This window comes from Phodopus roborovskii, unplaced genomic scaffold, assembly GCF_943737965.1.
Source record: "Phodopus roborovskii unplaced genomic scaffold, PHOROB, whole genome shotgun sequence".
Classification (NCBI taxonomy): Eukaryota; Metazoa; Chordata; class Mammalia; order Rodentia; family Cricetidae; genus Phodopus; species Phodopus roborovskii.
The window spans coordinates 14,915,216-14,940,645 of NW_026126461.1; the positions used below are offsets into that span (position 1 = coordinate 14,915,216).

Consider the following 25,430-nt stretch of genomic DNA (forward strand, 5'->3'; position numbering starts at 1 on the left):
TTCCGTGGGCCACCGCTTTGGTCTGAGCACTGGTAGAGACTGCAACTCTCTAGTGGCTGGCTGCTTTGCTTCTCTGTCTGCAGCCTGGACCTCAGATCTGCCCTGGGTTTTTATTATCCGTACGACAAGTAAACTGGTACGTAAGAAATTCTATAAAAAGTTGTCATAGAGTATAACAATACATAAAAATAAGCCATTATAATCTGAGAAATTCAAGACAACTAAATAAATACTCAGAACACTTCACTCTTTCATAAAATACACAGACTTATAACATCCTTCGCTGGGCATTAAGCAACTCAACCTGAATTCTTTCCAAAAGAATTAAACTTTTATAGAACCAACACCTGGGTTTGAGAACATAAATTCACCTGTAATAAACTATATACTCAGTTTTCTGATTCTAAAGTTGTTTATCTCAGTATGAGTAATTTAAATTAAGATGTAAGACTAAAGTTCAGAGAAGCATGTGTGCGCACGCGCACACACACAATCTTTCAAAATGCAACTGTTTCACATGGTTAACAGACTAATTTGCAAAACATGAATAAATAAAAAGTTTTGATTTTAAAAAACTAAATCCTCCGGCCAGGCAGTGGTGATGCATATCTCTAATTCCAGCACTCAGGAGGCAGAGGCAGGTGAATCTCTGAGTTCAAGGCCAGCCTGGTCTAGAGTGAGTTCCAGGACAGGCTCCAAAGCTACCAAAAAAAAAAAAAAAAAAAAAAAAAATCAGTCTCAAAAAAGGAACCATGGTAAGAATGGAGTCAACTGAACAATGTATAGTCAGCCAGGCGGCATACACGAAAGTCATTAGAACTACACTTCCTAAAACCAATCATGGTCTTCCACAATAGCTACCTTAGCTTGAAATTGTTTCTTACACCGAAAACCTTTAAGTTGCAAATAATGAATTACTGGGAGAAGTTTCACACAAGATAACAGTATGCATTATAAAGTCCCATTTCTGAAGAATAGAATTTCTGACTCACTCCCTCCTCAACCCACCTCTGCCCCGCCCTGACCCGCCCTGACCCAATGACATGGCAGACACAAACAAGATCCGAGCAAGAATCTGTTAACAGTTTTATTTTTATGTTAAATACCATGGGACAGGATCGTCAGGATGAAAAACTCAGTCAACAAACTGCCTCACAAGGGATAAGAAAAATTCTGCCATGATATTAGCAAAGGTAAAGGAGAAAATTTACACAGTAAGAGGCACCATTTCCCCACAGAAAACCTCTTGCATTTCCTGAATGAGTGAGATTAGCAATCTAAATAAATCATATTTCAAGAGGTAACAGCAACAGATAAAATTTAAAGGGATTATTAAAATAACATTTACAAGACTGAACAATTCTTGAACTCTTATTAAAACCACAAAGAAAGAACAATTCTTTATTTATGAATTTCATAAAGGACTGAATGTGCAACTGACATCTGCTAGTGATGATCTGATAATGTACAATTTGTCCAGTAGCCGAACAGTTTGTTTTATTGTGTTTTCTAACCGTAAGAGATCATTAAAGGCAAAGCCTATATGACGCTGTACACACAAAAAATGGTCACCGCGGGCCATACTACCAATGAAATGGTAGGTAAACAAATCTTTTTCTGGTCGAGAGAAAAAAAAAAGAAATAGCACTCTGCATGCTTCACTCTACAAGATGAATTTCCCTAGAAAGAATCCAATGAAAATGGCTGCGATCACAACCAGAAGAGAGGGAAGAGGGGTGGCGACGTTATCCCTGAAGGACGCAGCTGAGCTGGACCCCGCTTTATCCGCATGTGCTACCTTTCTAAGTCTTAAGCCTTCATCCTGGGGGAAAGACACAAAAGAGACTTTAAACAGAGGCACATGCAGGTGGGTGTCAGAGCCAAAGTTCCCGCAGGCAGAGAGGAGACCTGCAGCTGTGTGTGGCTAGAAACAGAAGCAAGAATTAACTGCTACCTGCCTTGGGGACCTGTGGACCTGTGACAAAGTCTACAACTGGATTAAAGTGACAGATGAATAACAATCGCAATCAGTGCACTCACGTGATGTAAACTACACCTCAGTAGCACTGACTTTTAAAGCAGAAGCTGGAGTGTATTCCTGTAAAACCATGTAAGCTTACTCCCAATAAGTAAACTGGCTACAGGCGTCAGCCAAAGACTACCAACAGCACACTACACTCGGCAGGACCACGACTCAACACAGCGTGGAACCACGTGGCAGACACGCAAGGACTCACTTATTCTGTGGTGGACACTCTATTCGACAGCATGGCGGGGCTCAGGGAGCTCTTAGCCTGAAGACTGCTCTTCCTCAGTGTCTTTCTTACTCCACCCATGTCAAAGAATGAGCGGCTCCCTTGTTATTGAAAGGGTGGCACCAGCCGAGCCCAAGGGAAGCCTCTAACAGTCATTCTTTGTACCTCGCTCTGGCTGGCTCATTTCGAGCAGGGGACTTACCCTCAGGTGCCGGTTCTCTTCTGACAGCTTCATCATCTCTCCCTGAAGTCTCTTACACTCTTCCATCAGTTTCCTTGTTTCCGTGTCATTAAGAGAAACACTATGCGGTTTTGGCAGGGGTCCGTCTTGTTTGGATGCATTCAGTGGAACAGCTTTGCTAGGTTCCATATCATTCTGCATTTCAAAGACATTGGGAATCTTTAACTAAAAACACTGATGGATCTTAACTAAGAAAAATCTAAACTCTACATCTTTTCTAAAAATGCCCTAAAAAGGTGACAAGTTTCAACTAATTACTAGTATCAAATATGGTCATCTGTAGACAATTTTCAATGGAGTATGTCACTAACTACCAGCAGCCTATTTCCTCTACCCCGGTACTCTTGGTACTTACCTTAACACAGCACTTAAACAGTATCATAATAATTGACTTTTTACATTCTTTCATCCATAATCCCAAAAACTAGGAGAAAAGCCATTTCTCTGTGTTCTTCACCCCTACACACGCTCTGATCAAGAATAGTCAGTCTAGGAAAATACACTGAATGACTAACTCCAGGCAATTTTCAATGGAATCAAATGAGATTTTAGGAATTGGAAGGTACAGAACAGCCTCAGTTTGCAGCTGCCTAAGAACATATAGCCAAAACCAACTAATGCATATTAATGGGATAAAGGAACTAAAAGATACAAATACTGAATAAAACAGTAAGCAAGCAAGATCACTGCAGTGGGTGGAGGAAACTGTGGTCTTAAGCACAAATGAGCCTTCAAATTGTAAGACTGTCCAATTAGTGTTATTCATTGTGGTGCACTATTTAAGAAGTAACAAGACACCTTTCAAAACTGCAAGGTCTAAATTAATCCTCTAACACTGTTTCTAAGCCTGTGACCCAAACTCTTTCCTTCATCCCAATGTAATTTATGCCACTATGTGTAGCATCAATATAAAGTCACCTTTTTCGTTTCAGACTTTTAACTGTTAAACATTTTTAGAAGGCATAGGAGGTTAAGTCAGTAATAGTGCATTTGATTGCAAGCAGGAGACCCTGGGTATGCTACTGACAGCAGTAACTAAATATTAAAGGCAAGCTTTATCCAGATAGAAACTGCTAATCAAGGCATTTACCAATTTAAAGTTCACAATATCACATAGCAGCCATTTGTACCAAGATCAGACCATTGGCATAACCATTCTGGCTGCCAATGGGACTGCAATGGTTAATACTGTCAACTAGACAGGTCTAGAATCACCTAGGGCTGTAAAACCTCTGAGGTGCCTGGAAACTCTGTATACTGGGTCAAGCGAGGTGGGCTGGGTCCTCAACAGGAAGAAAAGGAAAGAGAGATGAGTACCAGGATTCCCTGCTGACTCCTGCCGGAAGATGCCAGTGATAGACTGCACTGTTCCTCAAACCCTAAGCCAACAATCAAGTCTTCTTCCTGAAGCTGCCAGTGCCAGTACTTGGTGATGGCAACAAAGGGTTCTAATGCACAACCCTGGCTATCCGAACTGCCAGCAGATTTGAACCTCTTTCAAATCTGAAGAGACACTTAAAATGACCTCTGATCTCTGCTTCTCTTGATGACTCTGTTCATTACCACAATCTCTCCAATGCCCAACCAAGCCCATCTCTAGTATTAAAAAAAAAAACAAAAAAAACGTACCTGATATATTTTTGCTAAACTATTCTATTTTCTTGACAATTAAAATTCACTTCAAACTGAGTTTTAACACACCATCCTGCACAATCCAACCTGAATTTCAAAAAGCAAAACATGGAGCCTCCCTCTGTAAAGCAGGCAATATTCAACAACAGACAGACAGAGCCCTCAAGTGTTGCTTAAGAATGAAGACAGAGCTGGGCAGAGCATTTGCCTCACACACATAAGATCATAGGCTCAACCCCCAATACTAGAGCAAAAAATGGAGAAGTAAATCATACTGTTGACTACAGAACGGTATATATGACGCTAATACGGGAGAGAGGGAATTCTAATGACCTTAAAATAAAAAATGTACTGAAGTCACTAAAGCCTTGTATGTGGAGTACATGCTCACCTTTGATCCCAGCAGACAGGACCATAAAATAAGCCAAATAAAACAACTCAACTGGCTGTGACTCTTACCAACCAACAGCAACCCTGCCTTAACACCTCAGGTGAGCAAGCATAAGCTGAAGCGTCAAGACTGTCATGCACTCACCACTATGTTGGGTTATAGTCTTTGCTGTCGCACTAGACCCATGAAGATTCCCACTTTAATAACTCTGTAGGGCTATTAAGAGGAGCTAGGGACTAAATACAGAAAGCAAAGCTGAAATTACGGCAGAACAAACATTTGCAACGAGCTCTGTGAAGAGGAACTAAAGGACATTTTCATATCGCTGTGTTGAGTAAAGGGTGTCAATACATAAAGATGGTGTACAGCCAAATTAGGCTATGTTGTCATAAGTAAAGTTTTAATCTGTGAATTGAAGTATCTGAAAAACAACGCCCTCTGAATGTTTTTTCTTCCTACTCTAACAGCAAATGTATGGTTTCTCTGTGCCCATTATCACAAAAAAAAAAATAATAATAATTCCAAATGTAAGGCCAAACAGTATTAGACATTTAGATAAAGGTTTGTTTGTTTACACAGGTCTCACCATGCAGCCCTAGCTAGCCTGGAATTAGCCATATAGACCAGATCGGCCCTGAACTCAAAAGAGCCCTCTTGCATGCCTCTGCCTCCCTAGTGCTAGGATTAAAGGCATACATCAACCGCACCAATACCCTCAGCTAATAAAAGGTATGGTGGTTAATGAATAAAGCCCTGTTGGCCAATAGGAAAGAAAGATAAGCGGGACTAGGAGACAAGGAGGATTCGGGGAGAGGTAGGAGGGGTCAACATGTAGGACCAAGAGAACAGAGATCTAGATCCTCTCTCCGGTAAGATGAGACCACATGGAAACACTTAGATTGATAGAAATGGGTTAATATTTAGGACAGAGCTAGCCGATAAGAAACACTAGTAGCAGGCCAACAGCTTTATATCTAATACAGCGTCTCTGTGTTATTTGGGGCCGACGTGGCTGTAGGACCAGGCTGATGGCAAAACTACTCGTTAACAAAGGTATCTGTAAATAAAGCCTTATTGGGGGCTAGAGATGGTCCGAAGGTTAAACACTGGCTATTCTTCCAGAAGACCTCGATCTGATTCCTGGCACCAACACGGTGGCTCACAACCATCTGTGACTCTGGTTCCAGGAGACCTGATGCCCCCTCCTGACCTCCACTGGCACAAGGCACATGTGGTGCACATAGCACAACAGGTAGGCAAAACACCCACACATATGAAATGAAATTTAAGAGCTCCTCTTCTAAGCCAAATCAGAGTACAAGAATGTACAGCATTTAACTATTAGTCTTAACATTTCTGAACTTTCCAGTAAGTAATAAATGCTAAAAGAATTACACAGAACCCATTCTACCAACAGACTCAGTCGCCCCAACCTATCAGCACTCAAGCATATTCATGCAAAGTTAAATTATGGCCTTGTTTTTAGTCAGGATTTTTTTAAGTCCAAGGGCACTGCAGGTAAATAAAGGTTGCTATTCTTGTATTTTCCTTTTCTGCAAACACAAACGCTTGTTGGAAAGCAGTGTTTGTTTGGCGGTCCGGCCCTCACTGTTTACTATGTATCTGCCAGGCTAATTCAAACAAGCTACACATTCAATTTTTCAGCATATGCTCCCAAATCATATTCAAGGAAAAACTATACCGACTCAGCAGTGTTCACTCTACTGACCACTGCTTCAGAGAAGAGCTGTCCCTGTGCAAATACTGGGGATGGCAATGCTCAGTCCTGGGCTGCCCGTGTGCAGGAAGCCCTGGGCTCTACCCCGCACATAGCCACGGGTAGTCAGCCGCTCACACCTGAAATCTCAGCACTTCTAAGTGGAGGCGGGAGGGTAAAAAGGCTTTGTAAAATGCTAACTGCTAATACACTCCACGTTCCTTGTCTGCTTAGGTGAGGTATCTACATGAACTTACTAACACTAGGACACTGCTACTTCTGTTAGCTCCTATGACAAACCTGCTTCAGCTCTTTTAGCTCCCTGGGGTCACTCTTCACGTGATAACTGGCAGGAGTGGCAACTGTGTTGCTGATACTGCTGATGGAGGTGGCAGCTGAAGCAATCCCTGCTGGAGCTTTACCCTGAGGCAGCATGGGAAAAATATTCTCAGAGTCACACAAACTCATTTCTCCTGTACACACGGGGAATGACTAACACAAATAGCTTTAGCCTGTAAAACATTAACATCTTAGTCCATAAAAATAATGCAGCAGAAACAGAACATCAAAGAAGAAAAAAAAAAACCCTCTAACTTTTCATATTATTTATCACATAAAACTAGGTGTGGCCTTTTGTATACCTTCACTTAAAGTATATACTTTAAAAAACTCATACTTGTCATTATCTGAAAAATATCCAGTTTTGTGTTCTCTTACCTTTGATAACAATTAACGTGAAATTTTCCCTCTTGAAAGCTAAAAACTGCTAACGTAAGCCTCTCATATTCAGGGACCCCATTACCTCCCAAATATACACCAGGACAATAAAAAGCCCAAAGATGATATAACACTCTGATTAACCTATCGTAACTCCAGTTTTCTACTTACCTTTCGAATTCTCTTAATGTAGTTAAAAAATAGAAACTCAAAAAGGTTGGCAGGAGATAATATTTATTAGGCATCCAATCTATTCTGTTCCACAAAAAAAAGCATGTATTCTGAAATATAAAATGCCTTTAAAAAAAAAACTCCTCAACTCCTACTCCGTTCAGCCCCCTTATTGTCATTAATGCCAATGTTTTTGCTGAAAGTATTTTACTATTAGATATTATGTAGAGAGCAATAACACTAAATATATACACTTAATTAATCAGGAAAAATATCAAGTAGAGTTAAGGCTTCAAATGTTTTTCAAATTCAAATTCAGACTGAATAGTTTATAAAAGTTCAATAACAACATAGCCTCATTCCGTCCTCAGAAACTCTCCCAATAACTGAGTCAAGGGTGGTGGCTACTGATTCTGGCAATTAGTTCACAAAGTACACACACAGATAAAAGATGTGTGGAAGTCTGTACAGGTTCCTCCAGCTTCATACAGTAAACAAGGATAATACAAATTCCAAGTGCCACCTGAACTGAACTGTAGCCGTCACCAACAACTTAAATTACAAAGCTAAACCACACTTTGCTTAAGTTAATTAATCACATAAACCAGCCGCAAGGTGTACCACCTTTGTGGTACAGTGCTGCAGGGCCAGAGTTCTATTTCCAGCCCCACTTAGTAAATATAAACAAGTCAACTTACTCTGTCACAAGAATAATTTCAAACTGAAACTATCAGATTCTATACTATGCATTCTAATAAATATACACTACCACCATACTTTTTCGTAATGTTTTTGTTGATGCTGCACATTTGGAAACATCCTTAGTTTGTGCAAGACATGATTAACAAAACCATACCTGAAGCAGCAAACTTACAAAACTGCATCGAGGCATCAGTTTATCCAGTAATGCCTAAACTTCCAATAACACAAATTTCATAATAAAACTAAGATACACATACACAAAGGGGTAGATAATTTTAGCAAAAAGCTAAAAAGAAGCTAACATCAAAATACTGACTGACTTTTAGCACCTTCATCAACTTCCCCTGTACATAACACTAACGTGAACATTGTTAAGAACCTCATTACCACACAGTAATATGGACAGGGTGTTTTGTGTGTACTTCCATATAGCTTTAAAAAAAAAAAAAGTTTAAATACCAAGAAACTTTCCATTTTATTCTACCACCAAGACTTTAGATCAAGCGATCTGTTTCACATTTTCCATAAAGGATGACACACACCATTAAACTGAACACCTGACAGAGGACATAGCTCTAATCTAATGAACTGCTCCCCTCACAGACCACACCTTTCGTGTAGAATCTGCAGTAAGTGGCAACAGCAGAATGAGCTTGGAGAGCCATCTTTCCAAAACTATTTTTAAGAACACTTCCAGAAATTACTGTCCTAGTAGCTGAGATTACAGGCCAGCTGGGATCTAACCCAGGGCTTCTGTTATGCTAACCCTGACACCTATCCACTAAGCTACGTCCCTATCCCTACCATGTCTCATCTTATATGTGAATCTTGAAATGGGAATTCTAAACATGTAAATTAAAAAAAAAAAAAAAAAACACCCATGAATATCATAAGAGCTCTCTCCTAAAAGACAGAAAGGCTGCCACAGGTTTGAGGGCAGCCTACGCAGAGTGAGTTCCTGGCCATCCAGGGACAGAGACCCCGGCTACGCCCAAGGCTAAGAAGAACCATGACAGTTACAAACCGTTTCTATAGTGATGTCAAAACAATAAATACTTCAGGAGTCTAAGTCTAAATAAGGGTCTGCTACACTGTAGTAACACCTGTCTTAAAGTCATTGTCAATCTAGTGGCAGACTGTCATTCTGACCCAAAGGACCCAGAGGTTTTGTTTGGTTTAGTTTTATTAGGCATGGTCTGTAGCACAGGCTGACCGGGAACTCATAGCAATCCTCCTGCTTCCGCTTCCAAAGAACTGGCATTACAGACATGAGCAGCCAATGTCATACTTCCAAAGTTTAAGGGATGGTTCTAAGTCTGGGCTGGGAAAATCTTGGTCACATCGCATCAGAAAAGGTCCCTAATGGGCGGGAGAGAAGTCTCAAAAGTTAAAAACACTGGTTGCCCTTCCAGAGGACCCTGAGTAGCCCAGAGTAGATTCCCAGCACTCCACAGTAGCTCACAACCACCTGTACTCTAGATCCAGGGGACTAAATGCCCCTTCTGTCTGGACCCTGCGAATACCCCAGAACGCACAAAGTGCTGATAAACATGAGGGCACACACTTAGAACAATAAAAAGAAGGAAGGTCCTGCATCAGTAGTGACAAAAGACTGTAACTGGTCAGAACACTGACAGTATGTGCCTGCCAAATGCTAATCCCTACAGGACAGACAGGGTCCTCTCCACAGCCCTAGGGAAAACACACAGGAAAGAAGAGTTAATTCTGCAAAGGGAGGTGCAGAGTAAAGCCCTGACATCTCCACAGGACACAAATGTGGCACTCTTCACTGGGGCTACCTACACAGGGGATCCACAAGACTGGACCTGCCAAACATAGTCACCCAGGGCTGACACTCAGTTAACTCAACAAGAGTGTGGCCGCACAAACCCATCGTGTGGGGACTATAGCGGAGTCTCGGGGGTAAAAACAGTTGCTGCTCCTCCATGGACTCAGCTCCCAGCATCAAGTGGTCTACAACTACTTATAACTCTAGCTCTAGGGTATCCAACACCCTGTTCTGCCTTCTACACATCAGGTACCCACAGCACACGGCAAAGACACACACAAGCACACAAACACACGCACAAATAATTAAAAGTCTTACCAAAAAAAAAAAAACCTAGCATGCAGCAAAGTCTATAATATAAGCAAACCTAGTTCATTTATTACTTCTGGAAGAGCAAAGCAAAAAGGAAATCACTAAATTAAAGAAATAAATCATCTGTGTTACTTGGATTTCCTTTTTATCTCAATTCAACAAACTACAAAAAAAGGTATTTTAATGGCATTTGATAGACAAATCTGAATGCTGCTTAGATAGCTTAATGAATGTGACTACATTAAAACTTAAAGGCATAACAACATCAAAACATTAGAATCCTTCAGTGGGTCTGTCTTTAAGTCCCTAGAGAAATGCACATGTTAATAAATGAAATCAAATGTCTAGGATGAGTCTTAAGATTATACAGAAAGCCAGGTACGGCGGCAACCTTTTGATGACAGCACTGGGAAGCTGGGATAAGGGAAATAACAAATTCTCTGGGCTACAAAGATAACAAGCAAAATCAAGGGATTTATGATCTAATCATGTAATTACTGTATACTCCTCTCGTCAATGTGTGTCTTATTTTGTGGCTCTATAGCAGGCGCTTCAATACACAACAAATACAAACAGTCCAAATGATAGGAAGACACTCTGCCACTAATTACGGAGGCTCGGGATCTGATCGTGGCAGAGAAACCGGGAAAAGGAACTCATCTGGTATCTGACCAAGGAAGGGGTAAGTGTCCCAGGGCTCTCCCACAGCTGTGGGCTGGCTTCTCTGGGTGCCTCTGGCCTGCTCTCCCTCGCGGTCTGGAGGACAGGCTCCACTGCCCACCCGTTTCTTGCTGACTTTAAGCAGAACCTCTTGAATCACATCAGTCCCTACACTCTAACTTCCTCAGACTTAATTTGTGCAATACCCATAGTATAATGGAAGCCCAATGAAAGATAAGCAGCTCTGTGTTTAATAAACTATTAAAAGATAATGGTTTTTAAAAAGCCTTAAGTGAAATACTATCCAAATGTAATTTCAAAGTAATGTCAATCCAGATAAACTTATTACTTTTTGCTGTTGTTAAATAAATGTTGACATTTTGGAGCCAACACAAAAGGAAAGGGAAACTAATATGGAAAGTATGCACACCACATTCTTCGCTCTTGGCAGTTAGAACTCAGATTCACATGCTGAGAACTCAGTGAGTGAGTTATTTGCCCAATACCTAACAAACAAGAGCATCTTCACTCCGGCTTCCAGAAATGGTTTACTTTTGGACAGAGCAAACAAGAGTCATGTCAGACTACAAACCTTATTATTCAACACACATGGAAACAATCCCTCTAAAACCCACAGGAAAAACCTCAAACTCGCAGGGCTGGAGAGAGATGGCCCAATGGTTAAGAGTACTGGCTGCAGCTCTTCCGGGGGGGGGGGGTCCATCCCCAGCACCCACCCACATGGCAGCTCACAGCTGGCTGGAACGCCTATTCCAGGGGATCCCACACCATCTTCTGGTCTGAGGGCACTGGCACGCAAGTGGTACACAGACATACATGAAGACAAGCAAAGCAACCCACTCATACAATAAAACTCTTAAACACACCAAAAAGAAGACACCCTACAGACCACAGGTCACTGGTCTGCTTTTACTAAACCCATCTATCCCAATGTTCACAAGTATAACTTAATGCTAACCAATAAACCAACCATTTACTAAAAAATAAAACTGATTTTGATCAAAAAAAAAAACCAAACACTCAAAATATTTGGCAAAGGCTAAATTGGAAAAAAAAAAGCTTATTTATTCCTATAAATTATATTTTATCTCAAGAATGTTGATACAGTCACTCAAAAAGAGGTTCTAACCGAACTTTTCTAATTATATTTATGTATGCCTATCTTATTCTAAAAAAAAATAAGATTTGAGAGCATTCACAGAATTTCTTCCCACTTTGAAATTTGAATCAAACATCTGGTAGTTCTTACTTACCAGTTTATCATTTTCATTCGGCATTTCAAATACACATCTCAATTTAGAATCCATTAATTCATCAGGTTTTGCCTCTTTCCACTTAAAATAAACAAAAACAATCATGAGATGAGAGAGGGTTGTGGCAAACTTTTTACCTGAAGGGACAGCTGAAGGCTGAGCATGGAGCTCAGGGACTGTTAAGGACATGGCTCAGCTAGGGTACAAGGCGGGGATACTTGCTAATTGCAGCAATGGTCTGCCCATATCACTGGACCTTTAGACATTGCAGACCCAGCATCACCATCAGCTGAAGTGACCCCAGCATTGACGGGTTCAGAAGGGAAAGGTACCAGCGGCCAACACTGATGGCCTGAGTTCAATCCTAGGAACCCATGTGCTTGATTGAGAGAACAATTCCACCAAGCTGCCCTCTGACCCACATGCCCCCTTACACACCCAATAAAGCAAACAAAAATACAATTGACAAGAATGGCAATGACATTAGGAATACACCTGACTTTCTTCTTCGTGGTGGTATTTTCTAAGTGGTTTCTAAGAAAACAGTATTTCAATCTTTTCCATTCTTTAAATTTTGTTCTAAACAGACTTACAGATATTTAATTTTTGGCAAGGAAATCAGGATTTTTGAGAGCTAAACAAACCCAAAGTTTAAACTAACATCTCCAAATAATGTCTGTGCTTCTATAATACTTACCACAACTTCCATATCTGAAATATTTGGTGGGGCAAAAATGGTCTGCACCATGAACTTGTGTTTACTCTTCTCATTTGGGTCATAGTCGAACGGCTGCAGCATCACTAAACAAAAGGAAAGACACGTTATCTTTGACATTTTGTCTCCTATGATCTCAGTAACACATAAATTTAAAGAAAATACAGATGGGTTCAAACAATACATATATTATTCGTTCTCAAGGTGCACAATCAAGTTTATAACTTTCAATTCTTAAGGTCATTTTTGTGATGATTTTGACATAAACAACTGAAACACTGTTTTAATGTAACTCTTTCTCTAAGCCAGGCTTTAACAATTACTCAGAGTGATTTGTTTAGATCTAATTTGAAGAAAACAAAGGAAATCATAACTTCTTGATGATGATTTTATTCTCCAAATAACATTCACGTTTTATGCCTTTAGATCTGACTAACCTACAAAAGTTTCAAGGCTCTGAGTTCAATCAGCATGCTAAATCTATGTGACATCAATCCAAGATAGATAATAGACAACTAAATTAGTTATTACAATGTCTATGGCATCTTCGCAGCAGCTGGGTTCTACTTCTAAATATTCCCAATGGGCCTTATATAATTAGATATCTTAAAATTTTCAGAGTATTATCAAGAGACACTAGGATTTTATTTTAATACATGCATTTTCTCTGCCATGTCCCCCAAACTGATGGCCATGTCTGACATGACAAATAGAGAACCCACGTGTTTTCCTGCTCCCTTTGTAATTAACAAAAGCGGGAGTTGAGAACTATTGTTTTCTTAAAGGGCGGGCGGGCGGGCTACTGTTTTAAAGCGAAAGTCTCTGCAGGCCCAGGCTCGCTGCCGATCTTGCCATGATGCTGATGCTGGCGTGTGTCTCTTTAGGAGGGCTGCCTAGGGAAGGATGCACACTGACAGTACCCCACAGCAGGGACTCGGTGCAGAAGGAAGCACTAAGGGCGCTCACTACACAAGGGAGTTGGAGCGGTGTGGCGCCGAGGTAAGCCACTGTTGGCACTCACACTGAAAGGCATAAAGGGTCACCTGATTTTGTTAAGTAGGCCCAAAACAGGTGTATGTTTTTAAGTAAAAGGCTCAAAACACTTCTGTGGTTGCATGGAACATGACTTAATAGCAAAACAGTGCCATTTTCAAAAGAAACGCTAGTAAGAACACAGAACGTGGTGGTGAGCTACAGAAGTAAAAAAAAAAAAAAAAAGATGTGATGTTCCAAATCGACAATAATTAATTTATCATAGGCCTACACACAAAATCAGAGTGAAAGGGTCTCAATAAATGTTTGTAAGGGAAGATAACCGAAAAACACTAAGTCTAGGCCATGAGCTGTGGCTACCTGAAACAGTCACAATTGACCCTGGGTCAATAATTCCACTGTTGGGCCTCACACAGTACCGGCGCGGTGCTGTGGTCTTCACTTTGAAACACACTTTTCTGTCCGACGGATTTCGCAACTTAAGATTTGTAGTGACTACATCTGTGAAGGGGCCTGGAAGGGTTAAAAGAGAGAGAGAAGAGAATTAAAACTGGAGTCACATCAACAGCAGAATTCAAGATTAAATTAATATAATCTCCATCCCATCTTCTAAAGAAAATAAGAATTGTCTCTATCCATCTTTTGATAATTTCAACCATGATTTTTTTTAATTTTGATTACATTTATTTATCGTGTTTTTGTGTTGTGTGTATGAGCAGTACATGCCACAGTGGCTGCATGGAGATCAGAAGACGCTTTGGGATTCGTGCTCTCCTACCATTAGGTAAGTACCAGAAACCAAACGTGGGTCCTCAGGCTTGGCAAAAAGCATCTTCACCCAGGGCCACCTTGTTAGCCACAATTCTATTCTTACAGTGTGTTCATGCCACACAACTGACAGAATTCACCAACTCACTCCACATTCACAAGGCTAACGTAGACGGTCCTGTATCCAAAGGCACTAAAAGCTGATAGTACTTATGCTTCTCAGCCCATTCGCTGCTCACACACTTGTTCAGTACTTATAAACAGATGGAATAACATTTCTACAGTACAATTAATTAACCAAGATAAAAAGGGAAGGCCTCCAACCAGCCGCTTCCCTAGGAACAGACACATCTGCAAGGGACAGCGCTTGCAAGGAGCCCCCCCTCACTACTCTCAATGCCCTTACATCACGGCGGTAAGAGCATGCAGGGTGGCAGGAGGCGCTACAGCGGACCTTCTGGTCAACCTGCACAGCACTTTAATAATAACTATATGCATGTCAATCAACAAACTCCTAAGAATTGTATGTGTTCTGAAAAGAGTGCTTAATGTATTACCCAACAGGAATTAAATATTCTAACCATAAAAATGAAAAGATGAAATAAAACATCAAAAGGACAAAGAATCTCCGCAAACAAAATGCTTAGACACTTTAACCTTAGGAAAGAATGGCATAAACCCTGTAGAAAACACCTAAAGAGAGGGAGGGTAAACTGAGACTCTATTCCACTGTGTCCTGAGCAAGCTTCAGCCCACTGCCTCTTCTTACTAGGGAAGGTTAAAAACCACGACAGCCATGAGCACAGTAGCAAACCGTACTGTACAGTCAACTAAGACTGCTGCTAGGTTCAGAAGCTCCACATCTGTAAGCCAGAGACCTGACAATCCAATGACAGCTACAACTTACCCTAAGAGCATGCATGGGCATCTCTCTACAAACACCTCACACGGAACTCATGAAAGCTAAGACTTTTGTAGGAGCTGTTATCACCCTACTACCAGACAGATACACACTGGCACACTCTCTCTCCCCTCCCTCCCTCCCTCCCTCCCTCCCTCCCTCCCTCCCTCCCTCTCACACGCGCGCGCGCGCGCGCACACACACACACACACACACACACACACACACACACACACCCACCCCTTTACAAGTCTCAGAAAAAAAGAGGTTATATAAATTGAAGGTGCTATATGGTACAAACACAAACTTTGACCTAAAGACTCAAAATATTTTCCCTTGGCATTACAGCTGAATGGTTCAACAGGGAGAGTAGAGATATAGAATAGTAAACATTCTGCAATGCCAGGCAGTCCCACAGAATAATTTATAAACTTTCAAATGTTCATCCTGCTATAGAATTTTGGGTTTTGAAAATCCCCCAAAGACCTAATTCCCAGAGTGACAAACTGAAGAAGTGATAGAATCTTTCACTAAGCAGAGATATATCCTTTTGGAGGAAATATCCAATTCTTCCAGATTATTTTGCTTCCGGAATATTCTATGGGTGGTTTTACTCTGCCCCAATCTCCAACCACAATGTGCTACCTGGTCACAGTGCTATGTCCTAAACTTGACAGTCTATTGTTACTTCAAAACAAAACACAAACATGGGGGGAGGCCTCTTTTTGAGGATGACTTTGTTAAAACAGGGAAATTTTTTCAACACTAAAAAGTAAAGGTCACCATTACAACATTTATGTCATACTTAAGTTAGCAATGCAATTCATGTTATTAATTAGTTCGTGAACATTCACCAGCAACTCACTGACCTGACTCCACCCTAAGTGTATTCTACTTTGTCTTTCCATAATGGTAAGGAAAAACTCCTAACTTAGTCAGTGAGTCCTGTCTTGTTCCTCCTAACCCTGAACTTATTAAAATAGGTTTAAGCATATGTCTACTGTTGTGAAGAGACACCACTACCATGGCAACCCTCTGAAGGAAATAGTGAACTGGGGCTGGCTTATACTCCATTATCATGATGGCAGGAAGCCCGCTGGTGGACAGGCAGACAGGGTACTGGAGGTAGCTGAGAGCTCTACATCTGAATCCACAGGCAGCAGCAGGGGAAGGGAGTGACATGGGGCCTGGCTTCAGAATCTGCAACCTCAAGGCCCGCCCACAGTGACACATGCCCTCTAACAAGGCCACTCTTCCTATCAGCCTACAGGGCCACTTTCATTCAAATCACCACAGCATATGACTTCATTAAGCATACTACTGACCGTGTCTAAACATTTATATATTGAAATACATACTTCAGTAGAAAAATATCTTTTATTTCATTTTGTTATGGGGAGGGCACTGTATTAAATTGTGTATGTGGACAGATAATTTAGAGTTAATAAGGAGCACATTAATACAACTTATGCTTTAAATGAAGGGGATAGAGATGGTTCAGCAGTTATTAGTGCTCTTGCAAAAGACAGAAGTTCAGCTCCCAGCACCCATGTTGGGTGGGTCACACCCACCTGTGACACCAGCTCCAGGGGATTCGACACCCTCTTCTCGACTCTGCAAGCACCTTTCCCTCAAGCACATCCCCTACACAGACATACATACACGATGTCTTTTCTCATCCTGAATGCTGACTGCAATAGGTATATTTCCTTTTTAAAAGCTATTTTAACTGTACACATTTTTCATTGATGTAAAACTCACAAAGAAATTTTTAGAAAATCTGGTCATTATATAACCTTCAGGAAAATGATGAACAGTGAAAACACAGATTTTGCTAAGAACATAAGACTTCAAGCAATTTATGTTAAAAATGAAAGTTTATATTCAGAGTTTCTAAAGCTTAACTTCTCCATAAGTCTGCCATTTATCCCAAATGAACAGCTTCAAATGTAGGAACCAATTACTGACCTAGCCCACTCTAAGATCACCTATGGTAAAGAACACTCCATGCCAATCACAGTGGGCTATGGGACAGTACTCCTCCCTCAGAATGATAATCGGCTCACAGGAACAGCGCTCCTTTAAAAATAACAACACACTGTATGTGCATTAGTCACACACAGCTCTCCCAGGTGTATGTTTACTGTCGGAAACCGTTACCTTGTACCTGTATACTGTCCTTTAAGCACCTATCACATCCCCTAACTCCATCATCTGTCAGAGGCATTGAGCCAAAAAGCATCTAAGTCCAGGTAGGTGTAAGTGGGAAAAGATCTGAAACTGAGATTGCATTTCTTTTTTTAAACTTACTTTTAAGTAGTTCAGGCATAAATTCTAGCACATGGGAGGCAAAAGCAGGCAGATCTTTATGAGTTGAGGCCACCCTGGTCAAAGAAACTATCTCAGACAACAGAGGATCCATCCAGGGTTCAGTTCCTAGCACCCACCTGGTCGACAATCCAGTGACTGCCCTCTTTCGACTCCTGTTAACACCAGGCACACATATAGTGAATGTACATACATTATTAGCAAGTGTCACACACAGAAAACAAAATCTAAAGAAATAAGGAATTCTGACTATGGTTCTAAAAATAAAACTAAAAATAGAATCTAAGCTTTAAAAACTTCATCCATCCCTAATAATAAATCTTTCTTCAAGTGTCAAGCTGAGCTCAGCTGCAAAGAGAATCAACTTTGCTTCCTCCTCTATGACAGTTTACACAAGGAACCTGAAACACACCGTGAACACTCATACAAACACAGGTTGGATCCCATCAACTCTGTGCAGTTTCATGTTTCAGACATTTTCTAGGCAATCCTTTGGACACACTATGCTCTAAGAGTCTCTAGCACGTCTGCATTTGTTCCTAGCCTCTCAAGAAGCAGTCCTATGAGATAGCGCCGCCTCCTTCCTGAGGGTCAGATCAGGTATGCTCACTGGCCCACATTCTGCGACTAAGGTCAAGTACATTTCCATGCAGCACACCAAGATGAGCTCAGGGCTTCTCAGCTCCATGCAAAGCCACTCTAGGGATAAACTCCAATCTGAAGCCCTCTGTCACCCACCTTGGAACCTGGGGTGACTCAGGAAAAAAACCACAATTACAGAGAGCTCTTAGCAGTGCCAAGAGTAACACAGCAGTCCTTTCTATTCCAATTCAGCTGTTTGCAAGTCTTCTAACATCCATGAAATTGCAGCAAACTGAATTTCCAGTCTTTTCACAGTTGTTCACAAAGTCTCAGCTCTTCCCTACGATACAGACTGTTAGTGGCTTCTACATAAGAGCCAAGTTCAGTACCAAAGAATGCATCATTAAAAGAAACCATGGCTGACTGCACAGTTCATATGAAATACAATCCATTCGTAGTTACACTTTCCTAGTATGTGTATGCCTTCTCCCACCCATTCTATCACACCTAACCTCCTAGAGAAGCATTTAATTCATGCTGACTGAACTGAGTCTTTGTGTTTCTCACACATATCTGATGAATTACCATATACCAGAGACATGGCTGAGTAATCATTCTACTTTGCATTTTTACTCTGACTGTACTAATGAGGGCTGGATAGTCCCTATGTAAATACATAAATACAAGTGAGGAATTCTCCAGTATCTTTTCACAGGTTTTGCCCAATTGAGCTGTAAGTAACAGAGTTTCCTAAGCCAACTGTGGTGGGTCACACTAAATCTCAGCACTCAGGAGGAAGGAAGATCTGAGTGCAGGGCCAGCCTGTCGACACAGTGAGTTCCAGAACAACCAGGGCTATGTAAGGGACCCTATCTCCAAAAGCATGGAACTCTAACTAGGTCTGATTCCAGAGCCTCAACTACACTTACTTCCATAAACACATCATGGAGATTTCTGGGGCATAAGGGCCGTCAAATCAGCACTATATATTTATTTCCTTTGGCACCATAGGTCAATGTTAAATGACACGTCTGAAGTAAATATTTCAACATTTTATATCCAAGAAAGCTCTAAATATGCTCATTACTAATTTCTAACTTTACTTTATGTGTATTTTGACTGCATGTTTGTCTGGTTCCAGGGAAGGCAGGAAGAGGGTGTCAGATCCCTGGAAATGCAGTTACATTGTTATGAACTGCTATGTGGTGCTGGAAATAGAGTACAGGTCCTTTGGAAGAGCAACAAGTACTTTTAACTCCAGCCCCTACAAACTTCTTAAGCAAGGAAGGCACCTTAATTTATTACCTGCTCCACGCTGTGCTGAAGTACCATGAAGACTATTTGTTTCATTCACTGCTGTATCTCCAGCCGTTACAATGGCTGACATCATAGTTACTGGAAAGCATTATTGTACAAATACTGTTGCACAAATAAACTGCCAGTTTCTAGAAGAACAAAGTGAGTTTTCCTAATGTATGCTGTATTCATGTACTTTACGTACGTGGATATCTTGTCTGCATCTGACATCAAACAAGGACTAGTGAGCGGCCATGTATGTTCTGGAAATCGAACTCAGGACCCCTGTAGAGCAGCTAATGCTCTTATCCGCCTCTCCAGCCCCAAAATGAATTCTATTTCTTCAGAAAGGGTTAGTTAAAACACATAAAATAGCGCTTCACAATTTTTCATTGAAGTATGGATCTTGAAATTAGTGCTAGAGCCTCTAAAATTTTAAAGCTTTAATTATTTAAGCTGCTTGCTGCACTAATTTATCCATACGGCATTATATAAGTTTCCAAATATCTTATGAAAATCTCACCAAAATGCACTTAATATAGAGGTAGTCAGTGTTCAGTCATTAGGGGAGGCCAACAGGATTGCCCATACGAGAGGCTACATCCACTGTTAAAAAGCTACCAGTGAGCAGGAAGCGTTTATCTTATTTTATAAACCATTCTCCAATACTGTAGTATCGTTATAGGCACATAAGCCCAACACCCATCTGTCACCTTCCAAAAGAAAGCAACTTTGTTAAAAGTTGAAACAATTATCCTTTTCATTGTTCTCAAAAACTTTTGGGGGAAAAGGGAGACTGGTTTCTGTTATTGGTGTATTACAGCTTTTAAAAAAAAAAAAAACAATATAATGCAGAAAGCTAAATGGTTTAAAATCTAAAGTCATTAATTAACTAGGTGACTGATCCCAAAAACAGTAAGGTTCCTCATCTCTAAAATTAAGTGATGTCATGATCAACTTATTATCTTAGAAGGTGTCTTCTCAATGGTAAATAAAGATGGCAGACAGTAATTGTATTCTAAAACATTTCATACTTGATTATAGTCATTTGGGGATTACTTTTGATTTTAGTTTTGCTAATATTTTTTAGAGGATTCCACATGTAGCCAAGAATAGCCTCAAACTCACAAAAAAGGAAAGAATAAAGTGGGGGAAGGGAGAGGCGGCCCTGGTCTAAATCAGTTTTCCAAACGCACACGCCTCCCTGCTTTTCAGAGTTCACTACTGAAGATGGAAGCATGGGAGAGAAGAGCTACATCACAGAAATCACACCCAAGAAAAAGAGCACCATAAACAGCTGCTCTGCTCTGAGTGCCCTGGCCCAAGTCTGTCCCGTCTCTAAGTGAAGGCCTTAAGTGCAGAGTTTAACTACCTTCATCTGCGCCTACAGTCCAGGCATAAACATGTTCACTTGTCAGTCATCAGTATACATAAAAGCTAGCCCTTGCAGTGGCCAGCTATGTATCTTCCCTTTGCCAATGAAACTGCTTATTTAGGCCTCCCACAACTCACAAACTATGTCCTAGAACCACATAGACACCCAAATCTGCGGGTGCTCAGGTCAGATCTAGTATATAAAACGCCAAATACATTTTTTACACATAACCTATATACAACAACCCACCACTATTTTTTGTTGTTGTTTTTGTTTTTTTCAAGACCAGGTTTCTCTGTCCTGGAAGTAGCTCTGTAGACCAGGCTGGCTTCGAACTCAGAGATCTGCCTGCCTCTGCCTCCTGAGTGTTGGGATTAAAGGCATACACCACCCCCCTGCCCACCACTATTCTTTAAAGTATATCTACATTACAATACCAAATACAAGGTCAATACTATGCCAAGTGTTGTCATATGCTTGCTATAATAACAAAAGTCTATCCATTCCTTTTGAGCGGTTGTTTGAATCTTGAGATGTAGAGTCTGTACACATTGTATCAACATTTTTCACCTGTGATTCTGTTCTTGCTAGTACTCCCCCCCTCCAGAGACAGATTTCTCTATGTAGCCCTGGCTGCCCAGAAACTTGCCTTGTAAACCAGGATGGTCCTGAACTCACTGAGATTAATCCACCTCTGCCTCGTGAGCGCTACCACCACCCAGCTAGTAATTTTTTTTTTTTAAACCCTAAAACAGTGGCCCACTGAACCAATCCACACTATCTGAGGAGGAGGGACCTTGAGCCTGGTTGTTTAATCCTTTGGGCTGGAGCAATTCTCAGAGAATTATCACCAAATACATCTAATGAAATTCTTACAAGAAGTCAGCAACTGATGGCAACATACTACATTTGTGTGCAATTTAATGTTTGCAAAGTTATTACAGATCAGGTTTTATTTTAAAAAAATTTAACTTTTATTTTTAATGTGTGTGTGTGTGTGAACATGCATATGGGTGCCACAGTGAAAGTGTGGGGGTCAGAGGGCAATGTGAGTGAGATGGTATGTTCTTTCCTTCCTCTCTGTGGGTCATGGACAAGTGTCTCTACCCACTGACTGAGCCACCGGGACAAACCAGACTTTAAGTACAATTTAAACTGTAAATCAGCACTAATTGTGTCAACCCAAACCAAAGAGATTCTCCCAAGATCAACAAAGTAGCAATGAACACTCCTAACAGTGTGCATATCCAAGCAGTCTGAGTAAGGGAAGTTTTAAAACTATAGGTGATTACATTGTTTTGAAACAATCTTAGGAAAGAAGGATGGACAGTACCAGTGTAATAATCCAGCCTATGGCAGCTAGATACTGAATAACACCCTTACAGAAAGGACTTTCTGAGAAAGGGTACAGTGACCCTGTGAGGTGGTGGCTCTGGCAGTCTCTGGTGACAGCTCGTTAAGCAAAGCCTTTCCTTTATGTTTCTTTTATGTATTCATTATCAATGTTTGACAAAAGTCACTCCCTTTGAGTTTAACTTTCACAGATGTTACGCCACAATCTTTATACACATTTCCTGTAAAACTGAAGAAATAATTACGCTATTAATGAGAGAAAGGGAAATCTATATGAAACAAATGAAAACCTCCAATTAACCTCCCAAAGGTGCCAAGATGAATAAATTATTTAAATTATTCTCATTATAAGCACTACATAATCACTTTAGCAACCTCAGAAAACAAAGCAAAAATATAAAAATACTAAGAGCATTCTTCCAGCTTTCTTTCTGTTACCATGAATGGATCGTTCATATGTACATTCTCGATGTAAGGGGTAATACTGTCATCATTTGTCACTACAAGCAGAACAGCAGACACACTGTTGCCACAAACAAATACTGAAATCCAAGACTAATCAAGCCCCTTTAATGAATCCACAACTCTACAGAAAACACATTAACACATCTAGATAGGAAACATTCTGTTGGACAGCTGATATGGTCTTTTCAACAAATCAATGGCAGATTTAAAGGGACAGGAAAAGATTGTGGAGACATTACTTATGATGCAGACAAAGGCATAGCACACAGCAACCTCATTCAATGCGCACACTGAAACAACTAAAAGCATAAGTACAATTGGGAAATTTCCAGACTGAATATTAGACACTATTAAAGATTTACTGCTGAGTTTTAAATAAGAATACAATGATATGCAAAGAAAATGTTCCCTTTTCTTTCAAGAAATACAATCTCAAGTAATAAATGAAATGCAGGTTGTAGAATAATTGTTTTAGAAGAATTTAGGCAAGTACTAAAGCTGTTATCTCAGTGACAGAACACTTGCCTAGTGCACATGGAGCCTGGTATTTGGTTCCAGTTCACTCCCCCCACCCAAAAAAAGCAAACAAAAATACACACATAAGTAAATCAAGATTACTAATGATATGTTTAAATTATTTAGTACTTTTGTAAAGAAGCATACAATGTATTAATTCTTGGAAACTTCCTAAGTTTAAAGTTTTCAGTGATCTGAGTCACATTCCAGTTACAATAAACCCAGTAAGTAAACGGGCATTTGCAAGTATCAGTCATGTAAGGGTTAGTTTTCTTCCAAAAATAAGTGTTTGTAATTCTAAGAAAGCCAAACTGTCCATCACAGAAGAGCATCTAACCCTTCACAGAACAGTCCCTCAGAAGAGCATCTAACCCTTCACAGAACAGTCCCTCAGAAGACACAAAGTCAACAAGGAAAAGAGACCAGAAATAAAGTAAAAAGGACGCCTGGCCAGCAGGGCCCCTTCACGAACCATTTCTGCATGGCTGCGAGAGCTATGTGAAATCAGGCATGGTGACTGCACTTACAAGGCAGAGACGTGGACATCTCTGAGCTCTAGGCAACCATAAGACTGGGTCTTAAAATGAAACTTGAAAAAAGGTAAGGGAGGGATGGTGTGGGGAAGGAGGTCAAGGGACACGAAGGATGAACCTGTCTGGAGACCTAACAATGCTGTGCCTGGATCCCCGATACATGACAGAACTTTAATTGGGGGAGGGGTGAAGAAGGCCGAAAAGGAGGCGTGGGGACAAGCTCTTTTGCTTCAGTCATGTGACCATGTATGCACAGCATCATGTTACGTACCTGCGATGGACAAGACTAACTTGACAGGCTCTAAAGTCACCAGGGAAGCCTGTGTGCACATCAGTGAGGGGTGATCTAGGTCAGGCTGATTGATTGAGGGAGGAAAACCCACACGAACTGTGACTGGACACTGCCCAAGTTCAAGTCCTAGACTAAATAATGGGAAACTCAGCTTCCTGGCCGGGGAGTGAATGGGACCTCAAGCTTCCTACTATGATGCACTGCTAAGATGAATGAAACAAGCCTTTCTTCCTGGGTTGTCAGCCATGTGTTTTGTCACAGCAATAATAAAAACTAATACCATGTATGCATTAACAAAATTTGGGGGAAAAGGAATCTGATACACTAAAGCAACATTACCAATTACCAATACTAACAATTTAAAAAATACCAAATTCTAAGAACTTACATCATAAAGTTTTCCCATTTTTCTACACACATATACCTTCATATCCATGGGAGATATGTCCTAAACCCTCCCCCCCCCCAGTGGATGCCTAAAAATCAAAATCAGTTGCCTAAAATTATACCAAGTTGTATAATTTGATGTTTTTTCCATAGTAACTAAGTACGTATCACACACCATGGCTGCGCACTTTCACATTTGAGGGACAACAGCAAACAAGCACATTGAAGCTCCTTTCCCTTCTTGACAACTTCATGCAAAGAGGCCTTTCCATACTCTAAGTCTCTGTCTGCAACATCAGCATAGAATTCCTTTCCTCCCTAGTAAGCTGAGAACTTTGTACTTAAAGGAAACACTGGGCATAGCCAGGCATACTGAAATTGCCAACACCACTGTTGATATCTTTTAAACGCCATTTTTAAGTAAAAATAAAGTAAGGGTAACTTGAAAACAAATGTTATGATACCGACAATCTGTTAAGAAAATGTCTAAGTAACTGGTTGGTGGGCAGATTTGCAATATGGAAATAAGTAGTCCAACGTGTAGTCAGGTCCTTGTCAAGAAGGAACAAGACAAAGCCAGATTTTATCCTCCAACTCAGGACACAAATGTAAACTTATGAATTGATTATGTATGGAATTTTGTCCCTATATTTTGGGACCACAGTTGATCACAAACCACAGATAGCAAAACTTACAAATAAAGGGGAGGCGTTCTACTGAGTATTTTCCACTTGATTAAAATGACTTTTTAGGTGATTTTTGATATTTTTAATTGTGCATGTATATGCAGGTACACATGTACAGCATGTGGAAACAAAATAAACTTAGGTGTCATCAGGAACACCATCGACTTCCTCTGAGACAGTCTCTCACGGGCCTGGGCCTTACCAAGGCAGTTCGACTGACTGGCCAGCAACCCCCCCCCCCCATCCCTTTTACTGGGAGGTGAGCTAGGAATCTAAGCTCAGGCTCTCATGACTGCAGGGCAAGCACACCCCTCAGTCATCTTCCTACCTCCCACCTCTTTTTGTTTTTTGTTTTTTTTGTTTTGTTTTGAGACTGTTT

General features: G+C 40.7%; 1 protein-coding gene across 2 annotated transcripts in view; it reads right to left on the bottom strand.

Annotated features, from left to right (window-relative positions):
* Window positions 1–1,062: 1,062 nt before the first annotated feature.
* The window catches only part of Vapa (VAMP associated protein A), a 30,185-nt gene continuing 5,817 nt past the window's right edge, over window positions 1,063–25,430 (bottom strand). The window contains exons 2-7 of one of the 2 annotated variants that reach the window (XM_051190884.1): window positions 13,930–14,082; window positions 12,559–12,662; window positions 11,862–11,942; window positions 6,537–6,659; window positions 2,458–2,631; window positions 1,063–1,822 (exon numbers count right to left, since the gene is read on the bottom strand). In XM_051190884.1, the coding sequence (XP_051046841.1) occupies window positions 1,664–1,822; window positions 2,458–2,631; window positions 6,537–6,659; window positions 11,862–11,942; window positions 12,559–12,662; window positions 13,930–14,082 (794 nt within the window). In that variant the 3' untranslated portion in view covers window positions 1,063–1,663. The remainder of the gene's footprint in view (window positions 1,823–2,457; window positions 2,632–6,536; window positions 6,660–11,861; window positions 11,943–12,558; window positions 12,663–13,929; window positions 14,083–25,430) is intronic. The other variant, XM_051190885.1, reaches the window with a different exon arrangement.